The sequence below is a fragment of the Carassius gibelio genome, chromosome B5 (genome assembly GCF_023724105.1).
Source record: "Carassius gibelio isolate Cgi1373 ecotype wild population from Czech Republic chromosome B5, carGib1.2-hapl.c, whole genome shotgun sequence".
Classification (NCBI taxonomy): Eukaryota; Metazoa; Chordata; class Actinopteri; order Cypriniformes; family Cyprinidae; genus Carassius; species Carassius gibelio.
In genome coordinates this window covers 14,786,236-14,804,802 of record NC_068400.1, presented here as the reverse complement: position 1 = coordinate 14,804,802, position 18,567 = coordinate 14,786,236, and the positions used below count along the sequence as shown (strand labels likewise).

The 18,567-nt window shown below is 34.8% G+C and overlaps 2 protein-coding genes across 3 annotated transcripts in view; one reads left to right on the top strand and one right to left on the bottom strand.

Annotated features, from left to right (window-relative positions):
- The first annotated feature begins 511 nt into the window (after positions 1-511).
- p2rx2 (purinergic receptor P2X, ligand-gated ion channel, 2) lies at positions 512-5,219 on the top strand. Its single transcript, XM_052557275.1, has 12 exons — positions 512-741; positions 1,287-1,422; positions 1,610-1,681; positions 1,786-1,861; positions 2,067-2,163; positions 2,240-2,320; positions 3,244-3,382; positions 3,488-3,618; positions 3,698-3,788; positions 3,858-3,923; positions 4,168-4,245; positions 4,906-5,219. The coding sequence occupies exons 1-12, from the start codon at positions 602-604 to the stop codon at positions 4,999-5,001; spliced, it is 1,203 nt and encodes a 400-aa protein (XP_052413235.1). The 5' UTR covers positions 512-601; the 3' UTR covers positions 5,002-5,219.
- Positions 5,220-6,682: 1,463 nt separating this feature from the next.
- pole (polymerase (DNA directed), epsilon) overlaps positions 6,683-18,567 on the bottom strand; it is a 31,220-nt gene continuing 19,335 nt past the window's right edge. For both annotated transcript variants that reach the window (XM_052556345.1, XM_052556344.1), the window contains 17 exons: positions 18,353-18,493; positions 18,011-18,164; positions 17,758-17,864; positions 15,731-15,907; positions 15,418-15,641; positions 14,906-15,126; positions 13,097-13,301; positions 12,548-12,721; positions 11,312-11,437; positions 11,023-11,155; positions 10,714-10,918; positions 9,763-9,894; positions 9,282-9,475; positions 8,755-8,955; positions 8,406-8,531; positions 8,174-8,263; positions 6,683-6,926 (listed from right to left, as the gene is read on the bottom strand). In XM_052556345.1, the coding sequence (XP_052412305.1) occupies positions 6,825-6,926; positions 8,174-8,263; positions 8,406-8,531; positions 8,755-8,955; positions 9,282-9,475; positions 9,763-9,894; positions 10,714-10,918; positions 11,023-11,155; positions 11,312-11,437; positions 12,548-12,721; positions 13,097-13,301; positions 14,906-15,126; positions 15,418-15,641; positions 15,731-15,907; positions 17,758-17,864; positions 18,011-18,164; positions 18,353-18,493 (2,712 nt within the window). In that variant the 3' untranslated portion in view covers positions 6,683-6,824. The remainder of the gene's footprint in view (positions 6,927-8,173; positions 8,264-8,405; positions 8,532-8,754; positions 8,956-9,281; positions 9,476-9,762; positions 9,895-10,713; positions 10,919-11,022; positions 11,156-11,311; positions 11,438-12,547; positions 12,722-13,096; positions 13,302-14,905; positions 15,127-15,417; positions 15,642-15,730; positions 15,908-17,757; positions 17,865-18,010; positions 18,165-18,352; positions 18,494-18,567) is intronic.

Here is an 18,567-nt window from a genome sequence, read left to right as displayed (position 1 = left end):
AAAACCGTACTACACGTGTAATATTTTTATAATGAATAATATGTATAATATATTTATGTTGTAATATAAATACCCAATATATATAATTTAAGGCATGTGTACATAAAAATCAACAGCAGCTACATTTAACATTAAATATTTATGTAAATATTAAAAAGTGGGCTAGTGTAACTTAAAAAAATCTATCTATCTATCTATCTATCTATCTATCTATCTATCTATCTATCTATCTATCTATCTATCTATCTATCTATCTATCTATCTATCTATCTATCTATCTATCTATCTATCTATCTATCTATGGGCCTGATTGTAATGCAATAGAAATAGATACATAGCATAAAAGATAAAAAAAAAAAAAAATCTAACTGCACAAATAGAAAATTGGCAAGACTATTAATTTCTCAATGCTAGATAAACAATATGATAGAGAACAATGGACAAAAGGGGTGTCATTTGAGTAGAGAAAGAGAGAGAGAGAGAGAGAGAGAGAGAGAGAGAGATACTGTAGTACTCAAGTGGGTGTCTCTGTATAGCATCAGTTCAGTGTGAAGATTGGGATGTTCATTTTGCAGAAACATAAGGAATTTTTTTTATAAAAATGGGTTGTCTGGAATTCCTCAAAGACTTTTTCCTGGGTTTCTGGGACTATGAGACTCCGAAAATGATGGTGGTGAAGGACAGAAAACTAGGAGTCATATACAGAGCTGTGCAGTTCCTGGTCATCACATATTTCATTTGGTAAGAATCTGCTTTCCACTGTCTGCTGTTAGTTTTGTACTGAAAACTTGCTTTACATCCATCACAAAATTAGATTTTTTTATAGCATATATATATATATATATATATATATATATTAGTATATAGCATATTTATCTCTGTGCTAGACAAACAGAGAACTCTGAAATGCAAAACTTGAGTTATTTTATAGTCTCTGGGTGATTGATTTTACTATAAATCTAAAGAAATATATATTTTGCATAAAAATAACTTGGTGGGTTTTTTTGTTTGTTTTGTTATCCTTTGGTTTGTTTCGGAGTACAGCTGCAAAGAAGACGAGACGAATGCAGAAGTAATGCAATAAAAATGTCAACAGATACAAATCAGTGGTATAGAGATTTATCTATAGCATAGATGAAATGTCAAATCTAATTAAAACGGTTTCAATTTCAACTTTATACGAATTCAATTCCTCGATTACACATGAAGGTGTGTTTTGTTTTTCAAATGGTTCATGTGTTCAGATGCATGTGGATGCATGTTTACGTCATGCTTCATTTGTGCAGGCATGTATTTATCAGTCAGAAAGCGTATCAGGAGACAGAGACGCGTCCAGAGAGCTCGGTGTACACTGAGATGAGAGGTGTGGCCTTGCTGGAAGACAGCATTCAGGACACAACAGAATACGCCAGACCATCGGAGGTGAGTAAACTGCATTATTTTACTCCAAAAAAAAAAAAAAAGAAAAAGTTTCTAGGGCAGACCAGATATCCTCTGTCACTTCAGATACTGTAACATGATCAAATAAAATGTTCCCTGTTAGGTAGTCTTGTCATGCATGGTCAACGTTACTATTAATTGTATAAACCCTGGATTTATTAACATACAGGGTGGTGATGTCATCAGCACAATTCTTAGAAAAGAAGTGACGCATGATCAGACGCAGGGCACGTGTGCAGAGGTGAGTGCAAAACACATACACAGCTGCATATAAATACAAAGTATTCGTGTTTTGGTTGGAAAGACTGGTCCGAGTCAAAAAGTATTTTCTTCTTCGTTTTTCAGCACTACAGTGTTGCCAATGCAAACTGCACACAAGATTCTGACTGCACTAAAGGGGAAATAGATTTCGATGGTCATGGTAAGGTTTACTTCTATAATAAATACATACATACTGTACATACAGTGGCCCCCCCATAATGTATTATTTTTTTTTTTTACTAAGTAAACATGGATTAATTAACTAAAAATGATTTTCATTGTGACCCCTAAAATAAATATCAAAATAATTTCAGAATACTTAAAGGCTTGGTGTTATATCGACATGTAAACTTGTTTTTGAACAGGTCAAAGAACAGGACGGTGTGTTCCGTACTACAACGACACATTCAAGACCTGTGAGATCAAATCCTGGTGTCCCATTGAGGAACATGCGTTTGTCAGGTATTGTGCATTTATTGACTGATCTGTCAGAAATCAAACTGAGAAAAGCACTAAAACGTCTTTCTTGTCCCCACAGAGAACCAGCTTTGGAACAGGCCATTAATTTCACCGTGTTCATAAAGAATAACATCCATTTCCCAAAGTTTAAAGTTCTGAGGCACGTCGATGGGTTTCAGCAGGGGATATGTCAAAGCAATGCCAATGTTTTGTTTGATCAAGAAAAAGCACATAGTAAAACATAAATGTTATCAGAAATTCCTGTGTACACTACAGTTTTGGTTACGATTATTTATTTTAAAAGAAGTCTCTTATGCTCTCGAAGGCTGCATGTAATTGATCAAAAATAGATCACAAACAGTAATAATGTGAAGTATTATTACAATTTAAAATCATTTTCTTTTATAAAATGGATAGTTCTTGTCCTTGATTCTGATTGGTTGAGCAGCGTTCAAAGCTGTTGTAAATTACTCTACTAACATACTGTACACCTTTGTTTACATTTAGCAACCACTTTGTTGCAACCACAACCGTTTCTGAGGAACTCAGACTGTTTTTATTAATATCATTATATTTGATTTGCTTTGCTTCATATATGGAATAACCATTTTATAAAAGCAATAAACCCTTTGAAGCTGTGGTTTACAGTAAATTTATAACAGCTAAAGAGTTTTTTTTTAGCCCGTTAGCTGTTATAAATTCACTGAAAATAACGGCTTCTTGCTTTATTTGAATATATTTTAAAATGCAATTTATTCCTGTGATGAAAAGTATCATTACTCCAGTCTTCAGTGTCAGATGATCCTTCAGAAATCATGCTAATATGCTGATTTGATGCTCAAGAAACATTTATTATTACCAATGCTGAACAGTTGTGCCAATTAATATGCATGTAGAAACTGATACACTTTAGTCAGGGTTCTTTGGTAAATAGAATGTTCAAAATAACAGCTTTTATTTGAAATAGAATTCTTTTGTAACAATAAAAATGTCTTTACTGACACTTAAATTGAATGTAGATTGAATGCACCCTTGCTAAATTTATGTTTATGCTCATGAAATTGCTTATGGTTTCTATTATAGGGGCAACATCAAATCAAACAAGCCAAAGAAATTGTTACGGTGCCATTATCACCCAAAAACCAACCCGTATTGTCCGGTGTTCAGCCTGGGCTTCATCGCAGCACAGGCCCGAGAGAAATTCAGTGAACTTTGCAGAACGGCATGTATACGGCTTCATGTCAAACAACAAACCAGCATTTTTTTTCTTCTGAACGCAGTCATTTTTAACAGCGTTAATGTATATTTTGAATGTAATTTTCTTTAGGGTGGAATAATTGGCGTGTTCATTAACTGGAAGTGTGATTTTGATATGGATCCGTCAAAGTGCATTCCAACGTATTCATTCAGAAGACTAGACATGAGAAAAAACCAGTCCAGCTCAGGATATTACTACAGGTATGAGCTCTCTTTATGAATCCAATAATAAATTGTAATTAAAATGATGATCATTTAGCGAAACTTCCAAACATTTCAGGTTTGCTAAATATTACCGTAAGGATGGTGTGGAGTACAGGACACTCATAAAAGCCTATGGGATTCGCCTGGATGTCATTGTTCATGGACATGTGAGACCAAACAGGAAGTACATTAGTGACATGTTGACGCCTCATATTAATCTCTATATTTCTTTTCAGGCGGGACGATTTAGTCTGATTCCAACCATCATCAGCACAGTCACGGCCATGACATCAGTAGGAATTGTACGTTTTTGCTGGATGCATGTTTTGGGTTAAAGTGTGAGATAATGATGTCTTAATGACGCTGATGGCAGACATAAACACTTCACAAATTGCATTGTGGGAATGATTCTCAGGTTTCACTCACAGTGCTTGACCTGGAGTAACCCTGTTAGAAAGAGGCATTTCCAGACACATATCCAAATTATGTTCATTTGTCCTAATGCTTAATAAGAGTAAATGTTGTCTCCTTTTCTGTCAACTATAGTGCTCTATCATCTGTGATTGGATCTTGCTGACGTTTATCGATAAGAATGAAGTCTTCAGCGGAAAGAAGTTTGATGATGTAAGTTAAAAGGATGGAGAATATTACCCCAAGTTGTAAATAAAACATTATGGGAGTATGTTTTACAAGGAAATACTATTTCAGTTTTTTTTTTTTTTTTGCCTTGAAATTACTTAATATGGAATAGTAAAAATTTGCTAGCAATTTCTGAGAAAATAAAAATTGGTGACACTCATAAATTGCTAGTAAACTTCTCTAATAATTACAAATGCAATTAACATATTTAAATAAATGTGGAATTTGGAAGTAGAAATACAGAAGTAATATTTTATGAAAGCTTGTTTCCACCACGGGATAAAAAACAAAAACTTATCATAATACATCTCATACCTAACCCTAATTTCATTGCATATAATGCTACACTTACCTTTAACATTTTATTCAAATATTTGCTTAAGATTATTAGATTTGCTAAATTTAAAAATCAGTATTCTGAGAAAAAGTCAGAAGATATAAACTTAAAATTGAGATGTAAACATAATGACAAAAGTCAGAATTATTAGTTTGTTTTGAAAATCTGAATTTATATCTCACAATTATTCAGTTTTCTAGTATTTTCTTGTAAAATGTACTCCAATTATTTTAGTTCACAACTTTGAAAAAGTATTTTTAATGTATAATGTGGTTAGAATATTTTTTAGCTTCCATTTCTTTAACCAGATCTCCAAGGAACCCAGTCAGCCAATCACAGAAGACCTCACTCTTACAAGCTATGGCTCCACCCACTCGGACCTCTCAGATGGCGTGCCATTGTAAAACATCCTGCCATCACCAAAAACTCTCCAGCGACAGCATGCTGCCAAATATACAGCACCGTAGGATACTTTTACAAAAAGAACAGGATATTTAACTGTCGTAGGAACAATAAGTGTAGAAAACAGCACAAAATGTCATACCGGAATCTAGAAATGCTTCAAAAACAGGCAAAACCAAGTATCTGTTAAGCTTTGCTTCAATAAATGTTAAACAATGAACACCAATTAGTGTTTCATTCAACTACGCAATGGGTTTGCATGTATACTCCACCTCTGAACTGTCATGAAAATGTTTTCCTTCTGTAAAATGTGACATATTTCCATGAAAAAAAAAAAATCTTCAATAAGAAAAACAATCATTGAATATTCGGTTTTTATATAAATGTGTCACATGACTCAATTCTTAGGACTTAAAGAAGCAATTGTTTTGATCAGACTGTTAATGTTTTGAACAAATCCCACAAAATAACCATGAATTAGATTTCGTCACAAGTCACACTAATTTAATCTGGTGATTAAAAAAAGGAGATAAATTCTTTCCAAATGATTCTGTTTTTCTGGGAACCTTCCATCAAAAAACATCTTGTTTAAGGTAAGATGAGACGGTTCCTCCAAAGAGCAGCACTCTGCTAACCTGATAACAACTCCTTCTATGATATTGGTTACACTAATGAAATTTAGGGGAAGAGGAACTGTGTCTGCCCAGCTCCACTCTAAATCTGATTAATAGAAACGTATCGATTTATGCAGCTCACACTTTTGAGGTTTATGTATCAGTCTTTTAAGTAATGATCAAGGGTATATATATATAAAACCTCATCTCCCCAGACAGGAAAAGAGATTGAAACCAGATGCTGAAGAACATGGACAGTAGGACTATGTAGCCGTTTGTCTACAGCACAACATACTCTTATATCCATTCCTCACAACACTTCTATTGGCTTATATAAAAAAATTAAAATATGAAAGTCAACCAATTATAATTTTGGATAATATTGCTGCGTTGACAATATTTGTCAAAGCACATTACAAATTTTTTTACAACCGAATTCTCATCAAGGCTGCACATATTTGATTATACAGTCCAATTGTAATATACTTTAAAATGCAAACTACTCCTGTGATGCAAAGCTGAATTTTCAGCATCATTACTCCAGTCTAGAAGAAAGAAATCTTCTGAATTGTTTCAGACCCTGTCCTCTTTTGGGAGAAAGAAACATTTGAGTTAAAGTGGTGAGTACAGCAATGCCAATTCAGAACAGTGGTTGGATTCGAATTGCACAGCATGTCATACATCTCCATGACGTCCAGGTCTTTGCCTCAGAGAAAAGAAATCAAATTATGATGTGCTAATGTAGAGAGGGCAGGAGCCAGGCAGGGATATGGTTCGTCTCATTAAGTTAAACTGGGTAGTTGCTGTCAATTGCACCATCCTATATGTGGTTCTAAAAACTTAAAAGCCATATTCTTTACAGAATCAAACATATAAACGTAAAAAACAGCTATATTTAAACAGACCATTACTAATGAGACATATTAGCTGCATGCCACTATGAACAAGAGTGATACCCCTCATCTGCAAATATCATTGCAGATTCAGTTAGTAACCATAAATGACCAAAATCATAATTTGCATTTGATTACTTTAGGAAGTAGTGATTGAGGATCATTACAAAAGTACATTTCTCATATACAAAAATGTTTATTAACACAAATAAAAAAGTTCCAGTACAAGAATTGTTCCACCGTTTCATATGAATTCAGATCGGTACAAATGACAAATTGTGTGGCACAAATGATGGCGTGTATCTGGAGGAAAAGCCCCTACGCATTCATACTAAGCACCCAGTCAATGGTCTCTAACAGGAAGTTCATGTTATAGTGGGCGGCAATGTTCCGGAACACCTCCACCTGCTCAGTGAAGCTCTGTAAACAGGCAAACAAGTGGAAATGAGCAAACAGACATGACATGACTAAATGAACATTTGTAGGTTGTCCATTAGCTGTAAAATGTTAAGTAAAAAACTGCCTGAATTACTGTAAGTCTCTTTGGAGAAAAGTGTCTGCTAAATGCATAAATGTAATGTAATGTAAAACATTAAGTATTCAGAAGTTTGAGGTCTGTAATATTTGTAAAATATTTTTCAAAGTAGCCTCTTATGTTCATTTTGTCGAAATGTAGCATTACATCACTTGTGCACCAATGGATCATCTGCAGTGAATGGGTGCCATCAGAATGAGAGTCCAAACAGCTGATAAAACATTACAATACTCCACAAGTAATCCACACTACTCCAGTCCATCGGTTTTATTAAGATGCTTGTTTATAAGAAAACAAATCTATAAAGACATTTTAACATTAAACCATTGCTTGTGGCCAAAATACGAGTCCATAGGGCTGTAATGGTACACAAATATTACGGTTCGGTTTGTATCTCTTTTTTCTTTATGTCACAGTTGGGTATGGTTCTGGTACAGCAGGGAAAAAAAAAAACTATACACTAAATTGCTTTTTCATTATTAATAAAAACAATTGTTTATTGAACAAATTGCTCTCTTTAAATAAATTCAATTAGAATCACAATTTTCTTAAGGAGAATAATCTACCTTAGATTTGCTCTAAACAGGGAGCCCTTTTACATTCATATAAGTTTATAATTAACAACAGAGCCCAAACTTAAATCTAATTGCTATTTATTTCTAAATATAATAAATCAACACACAAATAAAAAATAAAAAAAGGTATGCAAACGTAAATTATACTGTAAATTTACTCAGTGGCTGTCATAACTTGTTTCATAAAAGATTTATTTAAACATGTTTTAAAAAATAAAGACATCACTAACAGGTAAAGTAAAATATGAGTATATAGTCCAATATTTTGTGAAATGCTCTTTACTGGACTTAATTTCTCTAGTGAACCAACAAGCTGTGGACCCTAAGGTAAATATAAATGCTACATGACATTGGTGAGCAAGTGATGAAACGCTACATTTCTCCAAATCTGATCCCATGAAGAACCAAACTCTTCTTCTTTTTTTTTTTTTTTGTGGGTGAACTATTACTTTAATGCATCCTTCCTGAATAGAAATCTCTTTCAAAATGAATACATAATTTGAACATTAGTAATGCTAATACTTCCACATGTTAGTAATTTAGTTGAACATGAATACCTTTGTGGTAAAGCTGAGGTTGAAATCTCCAGCACAGCTACAGTACAGCGGCATGTTTGCTTCCTTCACACCTTTGCATTTGGAACATTCCTATGACGGGATAAAGGCGATATACATAAGTGAAGGTCAATGGATCTGGGACATTTAACACTCAAACATTTTACTATCAAAAGCCTTCAAACCCTCTGAAAGCATCAGAAACATGGGAAATAATACTGTTTGTGTCCCTCACCAGGTCTTGTAGTGTGTAACTCATGAGCTTCTTCTGGAGCGCCTCCACCAGGGCCATTTCTATGGACTCTGTGTCGTACTGGGCCTGACAGTTAGAGCAGAACCACTGAGGAAGAACTGAACCATCCTACATAGGTAAAAAGGAAAGAAGAGCAAAGTGAGAATAGTGCACAGCCTTTTTTAGCTAGCTTAATCAGATAACAAAGGTCTGAACACCAAGTAGTATTATGATTTAAAAAAAAAAAAAAAAACACTAGAGTCCGTTAAGCAAATATAAACACGAATGAGCAGCAAATCATTAACTGCAGATTCAAATGAGAGATGAACTGTAACAAGAGCCCTGTTGCTACCTGGGAAACTGCAGGGTCTTTGCAGAGGTCGAGGTCACGACAGAAGTTACACTGGTGGCAGATAACCTCTGGCAGGATGTAGGACTTGCAGGGGTCACGGAACTGGGCATCCTCCGAAAATTCTCCAACATCCACCAGTCGCAAAAGATCTCGCTTCAGTTTGTTCACCTGATTGACAATGTTGGCATCCAGAGAGAGCACCTGAAGGGACGTTACAAACAATATCAGACAGGTGTGAGGTCTTCACAAAAATGTACTCCACGGTTCAAAAAGTATCTTATGCTCTGGAATTTATTTAATCCAAAATGCAGTAAAAACAGTAATGTTTAAGCAAATCTGAATCTTCAACAACATAATCATTGCTGAAAACACTAGCTGCTTAATTGTTTTTGTGGAAACTGACACTTTTTTTTAAAACATAAATAGCATTTATTTGATATAGAATCTTTATAAAAGTTTTTACTGTTAGAGTTGAAAACACAATACTGCAGTATAAAAACACAGGAGCAGGAGGTGCGTGTTGATACCTGGCAGACATATTTAATAAACTCCAGAGCTGGGTTGTTGAGGGGCAAGTGAGAACCAGGAAGAACAGGAAACATCTCAGATGGGAGCGTAACACTGCGAGTGCTTGACACTTTCTTCTGAATCTTCTGAGTGATGGTGAAGAAGTTCTGTGTGAGTTCACTAGACACATACTCCTGAGAGAATGTAATCAAACCTACAACAGCACAAAGACGAGAAAAATAAATAAAAACACTTAAACTATCTTTATTTTGATTTTAATACAGTCAACATTTAAAAAGAAATAGATTTTATTTTAGTATTTCAACTTTGAAAATATCAACTCGAAAATATGAAATTAAAATGTTTGAATCAAACAATAGTGCAAATAATTCATAAGGATTAATTTACTGGAAAGTGTATTAGAGAATACATTCAAAAATAACCCATTTTAAAAGCATTCACTCAATATTTCAGACAAAGCTGAACGGATTTATGTCTTACCAGGAAGTGCACTGACGTCCCCAGTTGGCTGCTGGGATGCTTGGGTCGCTCCTCGTCTCTTAATGGGAGTAGCACCAGGAGCGTTTCGCCGAAGCTCTTGTTTCATGCTGTGATAGACCGCTGCAATGTAGGCTGCAAACAACCAACCAATTATAATGAAATGATGAAAAATTATAATAAAATTGACAAAGGGCTACACCAAAAAATAATCTAAATCTGTACATTATGATAAAACTTGTCATTATGATTCAGAATGTATTAAAACATTTCAGGTTTCATGTTTTTATGTTCAAGGTTTGTAGTGCTGGACAATTTGACCAAGATTTTGTGATTGTATATCAACTTGACTATAAAATAATTTATCATTTTTACTTCTACTGAAAGTAACTAAATAATAAAATAAAAAGTTTATTATTTAATAATAATAATAAATAAAAAAAAAAAAAAAAATATATATATATATATATATATATATATATATATATATATATATATATATAATTCTATTGTAATTTTACAGTTGCAATGAAAATCCCATATTTACGGATGTCTTAATTTCTTCATTTTTAAACAATAAACCATCAAACCTTTATTTTGATGAAAAACCACAGAGAGCCCTTAAAGCATCTCTTTTGTTGCTAAAGGTTTTATTTATTACACATTTGGGAAGACGCATGTTAGAGCAACCCAAACTCACATGGAGCTGCCCACACATAAGAACACGATGCACTTCACTCCAAAACACGCAGTGTATATATTAATTCAAATAAATCACCACAATTGATAATTGCACTAAGCCATGCTGCAATATCAGTTTTATTTAGATTATTTGTGCAGTCCTAAATCGTCCTACATGAAACAAACAACACATACTCATTTTTATTATAAGGCTGAACAATCTGACAGTGAGAGGAATTTTGAAGTGTCAAACAAATTAAACTGTAATATTACCTGAAATGATCACGAGAAAGTATTTCTGACAGGATGCTGTCTGAGGAAGGTACTGCATGATGTTCCAGTTACTTTCAATCAAGTCTTCTACATCATCTTCCCCATCCTGTTCTTCATCCTCCCCTTGGTTTTCTTCATCTTCTTCCTCTTCCTCACTTCCATCCTCCTCCTCTACATCCTTCTTTTTCTTCTTTTCATTGCCATCCTAGAATGGATAAAAATGAGATAAAATGCCAACAACGCTTTTTACTCTTAAAAATGAATAACTTGTAAAGAGAAACAAGCTGTGCTTTAGGCCCCGTGCTTTACCTCTCCATAAAGAAGGCTAGAGGGCAGCTTTCCCTTCACTCCTCCATAGTTAGTTGGATCCATCCACAGCAGAAACTCCCAACAGCGTGAGAATGTGATAGACAGAGAGTGGAAGATCTCCTTTGAATGGATACTAATGCCGACACAAGACAGGAAGACAAAAAGTAAACAGAAAATGAATCCAAATAATCTAATACCAAATCCGGGACTTCAGACTTTCACCCTGCATATGAAACTAGTTTAAGAGTCTGGAAAAGAATGGGATTTAAAAAAAAAAAAGGTTTAAAACCTGTTAGTGATGTACTCCACGTATGCAATGGCGTCGTCAATGCGCCGTTTCTTAGTGCAGAGGATGAGACGGTTGAAGTTTCCATAGATCACAGATGAGCCCAGGCGCTTAAACTCTGCCACAAGTCTGACATGTTTAGAATAAGAGGTGTGAACAAAACATGCACCGCATGGTTCGATCAACACCAAAGCCATGGGTTTAACTGATAGTGTATACTTTGTGGCTTTGGGCAAAAGTATCTGCCATGTTAAATCAAATGCAATTAAAATAAAAACTAAAAAGCTATTTTAAAGGGATAGTTCACCCAAAAATACAAATTTGATGTTTATCTGCTTACCGCGAGGGCATCCAGGATGTAGGTGACTTTGTTTCTTCAGTAGAACACAAATTATGATTTTTAGCTTCAGTCATTGCAGTCTCTCAGTTGTACAATGGTAACAGAATCTATGAGAGTAAAAAAAACATGCACAGACAAATCCACATTAAACCCTGCAGCTCATGACGATACATTGATGTCTAAAGACACAAAACAATCAGTCTGTGCAAGAAACTGAACAGTATTTATATGGTTTTGATTCATGCAGTGTCTGAACTGTTAGAACTCTTGTGAATGTGCATGCCAGGCATTCTTCTTCTTCTTCTTGCATTATGGCAGATCACAGACTTAAGTGCATTACTGTCACCTATCTCTCAATTGGACCACTGACACTCTTAATTGAGATTGTAGATAAAGTGTCAATGGTTCATTTGAGAGACAGGTGGCGGTAATGCACTTAAGTCTGCGATCTGCCATAAAACAGAAGAAGTCATCATCTCAGACGCCTACTGCTGTGAAGCATGTTCACAAGAGTTCTAACAGTTCGGACATTGCGTGAATCGGAGGTAAAAACCATATAAATACGGTTATGTTTCTTGCACAGACTGATTGTTTTGTGTCTTTAGACATCAATGTATCATCATGAGCCACAGGGTTTAATGTGGATTTGTCTGTGCATGTTTTTTTTTTTTTACTCTCATAGATTCTATTACCATTGTTCGGCTGAGAGACTGCAATGACTGAAGCTAAAAATCATAATTTGTGTTCTACTGAAGAAACTAAGTCACCTACATCCTGGATGCCCTTGGGGTTAGCAGATAAACATAAAATTTTCATTTTTGGGTGAACTATCCCTTTAAGACAAAGTTCTCAAACTGCATATAAACTAATAGAGCAACTATCTTTAACCCCAAACTTACTGCAGGAAGATCTTCTTCATCATGTTGAGGAGTGTGCGATGCAGGGCCGGGTCGTACAGCAGAGAACTGGGTGATCGTAACCACCGGTAAAAATGCATCACCTGGTTATCAGCGTAGACGTTATGATACTGCGTGATCTCTCTGACCCAACCGACCACCATACTCTTCAGAATCCTGCATGAGGACAGATATAAGCGTTAACTAGGGATGTAACAATAGCAAAATCTCACAGTACGATATTATTGCGATCCACGATACAATTTTAATTGGGATATTTAAAATTCTGTACATTTTAAGGTTAAATAATTCTATCTAATGCACTTTGAGAGTTCAAAATTAAGAGCTCCATCCCCTGTTATTAACTAAGAAAACTTGAGTCAGTGAATTGACTTTTACTACTGACCCCAATATATCAAGTTTTGCCATCGCGATATCACAATATTAATAATATTGTTACATTCCTAGTGTTAACCTCTTTTTTACACACAGTTTTTGAAGAAAAACAAGATGGATTACATTTGTTGGCTTTACTCATTTCTACATGCATACCTGAATGTATTGGAGCAGAGCGCCGTCTCGTCATAGCTGGCCACTGTGTTTGCTCCCTGATTCCCTGACATCATTTCCTCCAGAGATGCATGCTGAATGACATCAAAGCTGACGCCAATGCTGGCCCCGCCTTCCATGTCGTTAACATGCTGGGACTGCAGAATGGTGTTTACTGCCAAACTCTGAATATCCAACTCCACACAAACTGGAAAAAAACCCAACGAGCAAAAACTTTTTTTTTTTTTTTTTAACTGATATTCACTTTTCAAACATATTTTTTGAGGCCATTTGGTAGGTTTCTAAATAAAAGCAAATACCAACAATACTTAATACTGGAGACTTAATGTCATTCAAGTGTACATTTGAATTCTTTTTGGTCAAATTACTACTCTTAAAAAAAACCCTATGTATTAATGCACTTTTAAATCAAATACAGTTACAATAAAATCTAAAATCCCAAGTCAAAGATCTAAAACTGCAGATAAACAGGGCAACTTTAATCTCAAACAGCTTGTTAGTCTGTAAGCTGTACTCACAACATGAGTACAGCTCACGGGATAAATTAACTTACAAGTTTTGATTAGAGAATTACTTAAATCTCAAGTGAGAAATGTAGCTCAAATATATTTGTGATCATGAATCATACACATTTGCATAATTATAATGGCATAAATATCAGTGATTATCATTGAATATGGTTAACTAAAATCATTAAAAAAAGTTACTTTACATTAGTGTTGTCACAATACCAATTACTTTTTTATACAATAACTGACTAAAATATCACAATACTTCGACTGAATAGCTAGAGCATTTATAAGATATTATATAACATTTTAGTTATTTAATATATTAAAAAAGGGATTTCATCCCCAAAAATATTAATAATCACATGCCAGTGCCACTACACAGGAATATGGTGACAACTCCCTTTTAACTGCCAAGCCTACAGGTATGTAGAGATCTTTGCTACATTGGTTAAGTTAGACTAGAAAGGTTAAAGCCAAAGCTTATTTCATTATTAAGTCATTTTATTTCACAATAACAATTTATATCATGATAGTTATTTTAGTGTTCCTGTAGCTCAATTGGTAGAGCATTGCACTACCAAGCGCAAGGTTGGGGGTTCAATTCCCCAGGAACACATGATAGGTAAGAATTGATAGCCTGAATGCACTAAGTCGCTAGGGATAAAAGCGTCTGCTAAATGCATAAATTTAATTTAATTTTAAATTAAGTTATTTTCTTTGTTATTAATAAAAAGAACATCGATGCAAGTAACAAACTAAAGGACAAATACAATAAAACAAAGACACGAATGAAATAAATAGGGCCCTATATGAATATCTGTTCGATTTTTCCCCAAATTCCATAAATTTTTCTAGACTTTATTTTTAATGGTTACATTAAAGAATATTAATCAAAAAGCATGTATAATTAACTGAAATCATGAAACCTGCACAATTTTTTTTTAGCAATTTATTAAAAGTTTAACAAAAATTACATTTTTAAAACCCTATGAAATGCGTTTTAAATATTTTTCTCAATTTCAGTTTTGGTTTTCTCTGAATCTGTGTTTTCCATAAATTTTCTAGATTCCATTTTTATTTTTTCATTACATTTTAACAATGAAAAGCATATCTTATTAATTTATAAATATCATTTAAATGATAAATTAAATCAGGATATTTTTTAAATAAATGCTGTTTTGTGTATTTACAATTATCTGGTATCTTGGTAAATATTCCTTAAATATGGTTTTAATAATATTTGTATTATTAGTAGTAGTACTATCATTGGATTGCTTACCTGTTGAGTAGCAGCCATGGCTATTGATCTCCATGGAACCTCTCTCATCACTCTCCATCACCAGCCTGCTGTCGTCAGCCTCTTTCCCCCCGAGGTCTGGACGTGCCGTAGGTGACAGCCACAACAAGTGGTTGTGCTTTCTCAGATGACGTGCAAGAAACAGATCTGATCCAAATATAGAAATGTCCTGTGGCAGATTTCCCACAGGCAGGTGATAATACCTGCAAAGAGAAAGGACATTACGGTACATGAGTCTGAATTCAGCTTCTCCCAGCATGCTCTCTGATGGTGATTTCTTTAGGGTTATAGGGGTCATTACATGAAAAAATTGCCAGAAGATGAGAAAAAAATGTCACAACAACAAGAACAAATCCAGACACCCATTTAAATTTGATTTTAGTGTTATTCTTTGTGTACCCAAATAAAGACAGTTTTCCATTCTTATTAAATAAATCTTCATAGTCAAATCAAGACAAAACCTTTTGTATGACAAAAAAAAGTGTGTGATGTACCTGGCCATATCAAAAGCCTGTGAGAGGCAGCTGTCCAGGTTCAGGTAGTGTTTTATCATGCGGCGAGCTCCGTGCCGCTGCCAGTCCAGTACATTGTAACTTATCTCATCAATAACATGAACCGGGACCACCGGGAACTCCTCCAGTACAGTCATGCCAGCCATCAGCCGCCGCAGCTCCCAGTTAGACTGAACAGCAACCAGGGTCGGACCACGCCGCTCCTCCTGCGCACAATCAGAAAAACAGCCGTTATTCATCTGCTCAACTGTGCTGTCAGCTGTATTGTGCTTTAAATAACACGTTGAGGCCATACCTTGTAGTTGAGGAGAATGCGCTGCAGTGCGCGGTAGATGGCTTTGACGTCGTTTTCAGCACGCACTTCAAACATATGTTTCTCAGGTGGCAGCAGCTCCTCTGTGGTCTTCTCCAGGAGTGCTGTGCGCTCTGCTCCGTACAAAGAGCTAAGGTTCGGCATCTGATTACTGCGTACCTACATTTTGTGTAAATTTCAGTAGTGTCAACTGCATCATCATCATTTTACATTGGGTGTTTTTCATATTACAGCATGATTAATTAAAACCTAAATAGTTCAAGAGAAATTATTAAACAGCAAAGGGTGAAAATTAAATAAAGACTGCTTTTACACACAAACTCAAAATATGGTGATAATTTTTTTTTTTTTTCAGAGCAGCTCAGCTCAGTTCTAAATTCATAAATGTCACAATACACTAACTAAAATTAGTTTGGGTTAATTATATTTGGGGATGCAACAATAACTAACCATCTGACCAAGTTGTAATGAGCAGCGTTTATAAACTGTCAACTTTAAGTTCTATGGTTTATAAAGTTTGAAAATTAAGAAATTAAATAAGATGTAATTAGGGATGTAATGATTAACCGCGAGCCAGTTGAAAATCAATTTAGATGTCACAATTCAAATAAGTAAAGATGCCAAAAAAAAAACTGCATTACAATTGAAGTAAGAGTTTATATGAAAACATTTCTGAGGGGAACTGACTAGCTTAAAAAAAAAAAAAAAAAAAAAAAAGGTTTACAAGGTATTTTCTTTTCCTCTTTGCTCTGAACGATGGATATTAAAGTAGTGTTCATAAGGCAGCTCTGCTATGTTCACAGCGGTAACCCAGGAAACTCTGTATCACTGCTGTTCATAAGCAGACAGTGAATTTGTGTCTCATTCAGCTCAACTATTGTTTCTTTCAGACAATGTTTTATGTAGTATAGTTACATAAAACTGAAGTCAGATCATTCCGTTTTTGCTTCATATTTCTAAATTATACAGTATATTTTAGATTAAAAACTGTTCATGCTGCATGTATACTACATCTTTGTTTGGATCATGATTAAAATGCAGTGGTTGCCTCTAATTTTGAATGGAAAGAGCACAGACAAAGCCCTAGTTTGTTTATATTAAAAGATTTATTTTACTTGTGTAAATTGTTTGATTTGGGGTTTGTTTTAAAGTTTCAATTTAGTTTTGTTATTTATATTTTAATTTCTCTGCCCTGCATCGCACACTTAATAACATGCAGCAATAGCCTAATAAACGACACCTTTTCATTTACTGTATAATGTCTTCAATCTCATTTTGTAAAAAAAAAAAAAAAAAAAAGTGAGAATAGAATCGTGGAATCAAAATCATGAATTGATTTGTGAGTTGAGTGAAACGTTGCATCCCTAGATGTAATAATTAATTTTGTATGTTTACAGCTAAAATTATAATTTTTTTTATACAGTGAAATATTACACAACTTCAATTATTTTACTTAATTATTTTATAGTCATGCTGACATCTAATCATAAATTAGCCAAATCATGTAGTACTATAAACAAGAACAGAAAATGTGGAAAAATGTTTTTTTAAAGAAAAATCACAATTAGATTAGACAATTACATTTGCTCTAGAATTTCATTTATAAACTCACTGAGCTGACGATATATCTTAGCTGACATTTCAATATAACCTACAGTTAAGCTAGTAAACTATTATTCACAATAAATGTGACCATTTGATTACAGTTAAAAAAAAAAAAATGGGTGTTGCCATTTTATCAAAGCAATAAGCCACAAGGAGAAGGGGGTTTAAGGTATAGAGTACCATTAACATTGTAAAAGTACTGTAACGTGAACATCAGCAATGCCATACCACATTCAGTTTGAGGCACATGCATTTGACCATTTCCCTCTTTTTTTGTCAGTTAATTCCTGTTCACTGACATTTCATCACTCTTAGGGTCATCTTTTTGTATATTTTGGTTTGTTTCCTATTCATCGTTGCTGATTTGAGTTCACACATGCTTTCAGCTGAATTTTAGAGCTTACCGTGTCAAGAACAAAGATGCTGGCTTTGCGTTGGGATGGTATGAAGAGGCCAAAGAGAGCCTTGTGGCCCTGACTGTGATGGTACAGATAGATGTGCCTTACACTGCCTGCAACACATTAAACACATTATGTTTAACTCAAACAACTTGAAGCACATCAGCCACTAGATGTGTAAGCATTGCTACAGTGCATATACGAATGTTTTAACCAATAATCAACAAAACTAAAAACACACTGAAAGCGATTGAGTCACCTGGCTCGAGGTAGCTGAACTGGGCCAGGGATCTCATCTCTAGGTGCTCCAGGTCGAAGGTATCAGCCTCTCTGCCAGCCAGGTCTCTGACCACCTGTTTATTGACCATACACATGCAGCCCAACTGGACCAGAGCCCGGAACAGCAGTGGAACCTACAGGTCAAGAGACAGGCATAGGGAAATGACCTCTACTGATATTATAAATAAGGTCAATGCACCATGGAGCAGAAACCACTCTGGAAATGTCTATCTGTAGAATACTGTATGTAGAATATTCCAGGCTTACTATCAAAATACAGAAAAATTCCTACATCACAACATATTTTGGGAAAGGCCCTCACCTGTGTCTCATAGACACCCTCAATATCAGGAGCTGAGAGGTCAGCATTGATCTCATTGATGTGTTCCTGGTACATATCCTCAGGAACAGCATACTGGTACAGATAATACACCACACCAGAGCGTGGAAGTATCCGGTTCACCTGGAGTTAAAATGAATCTAAATAAAGTTTGTCCCGAACCCAACTAAAGACTCAATACTTGCTTAAATCTTTAA

Coding starts and splice junctions, on each gene's coding strand:
- p2rx2 (XM_052557275.1), top strand. CDS start 602: ATGGGTTGTCTGGAATTCCTCAAAGACTTTTTCCTGGGTTTCTGGGAC. Junction 3,619..3,697: donor AGCTCAGGATATTACTACAG/GTATGAGCTCTC, acceptor CAAACATTTCAG/GTTTGCTAAATATTACCGTA. Junction 3,924..4,167: donor CCATGACATCAGTAGGAATT/GTACGTTTTTGC, acceptor TGTCAACTATAG/TGCTCTATCATCTGTGATTG.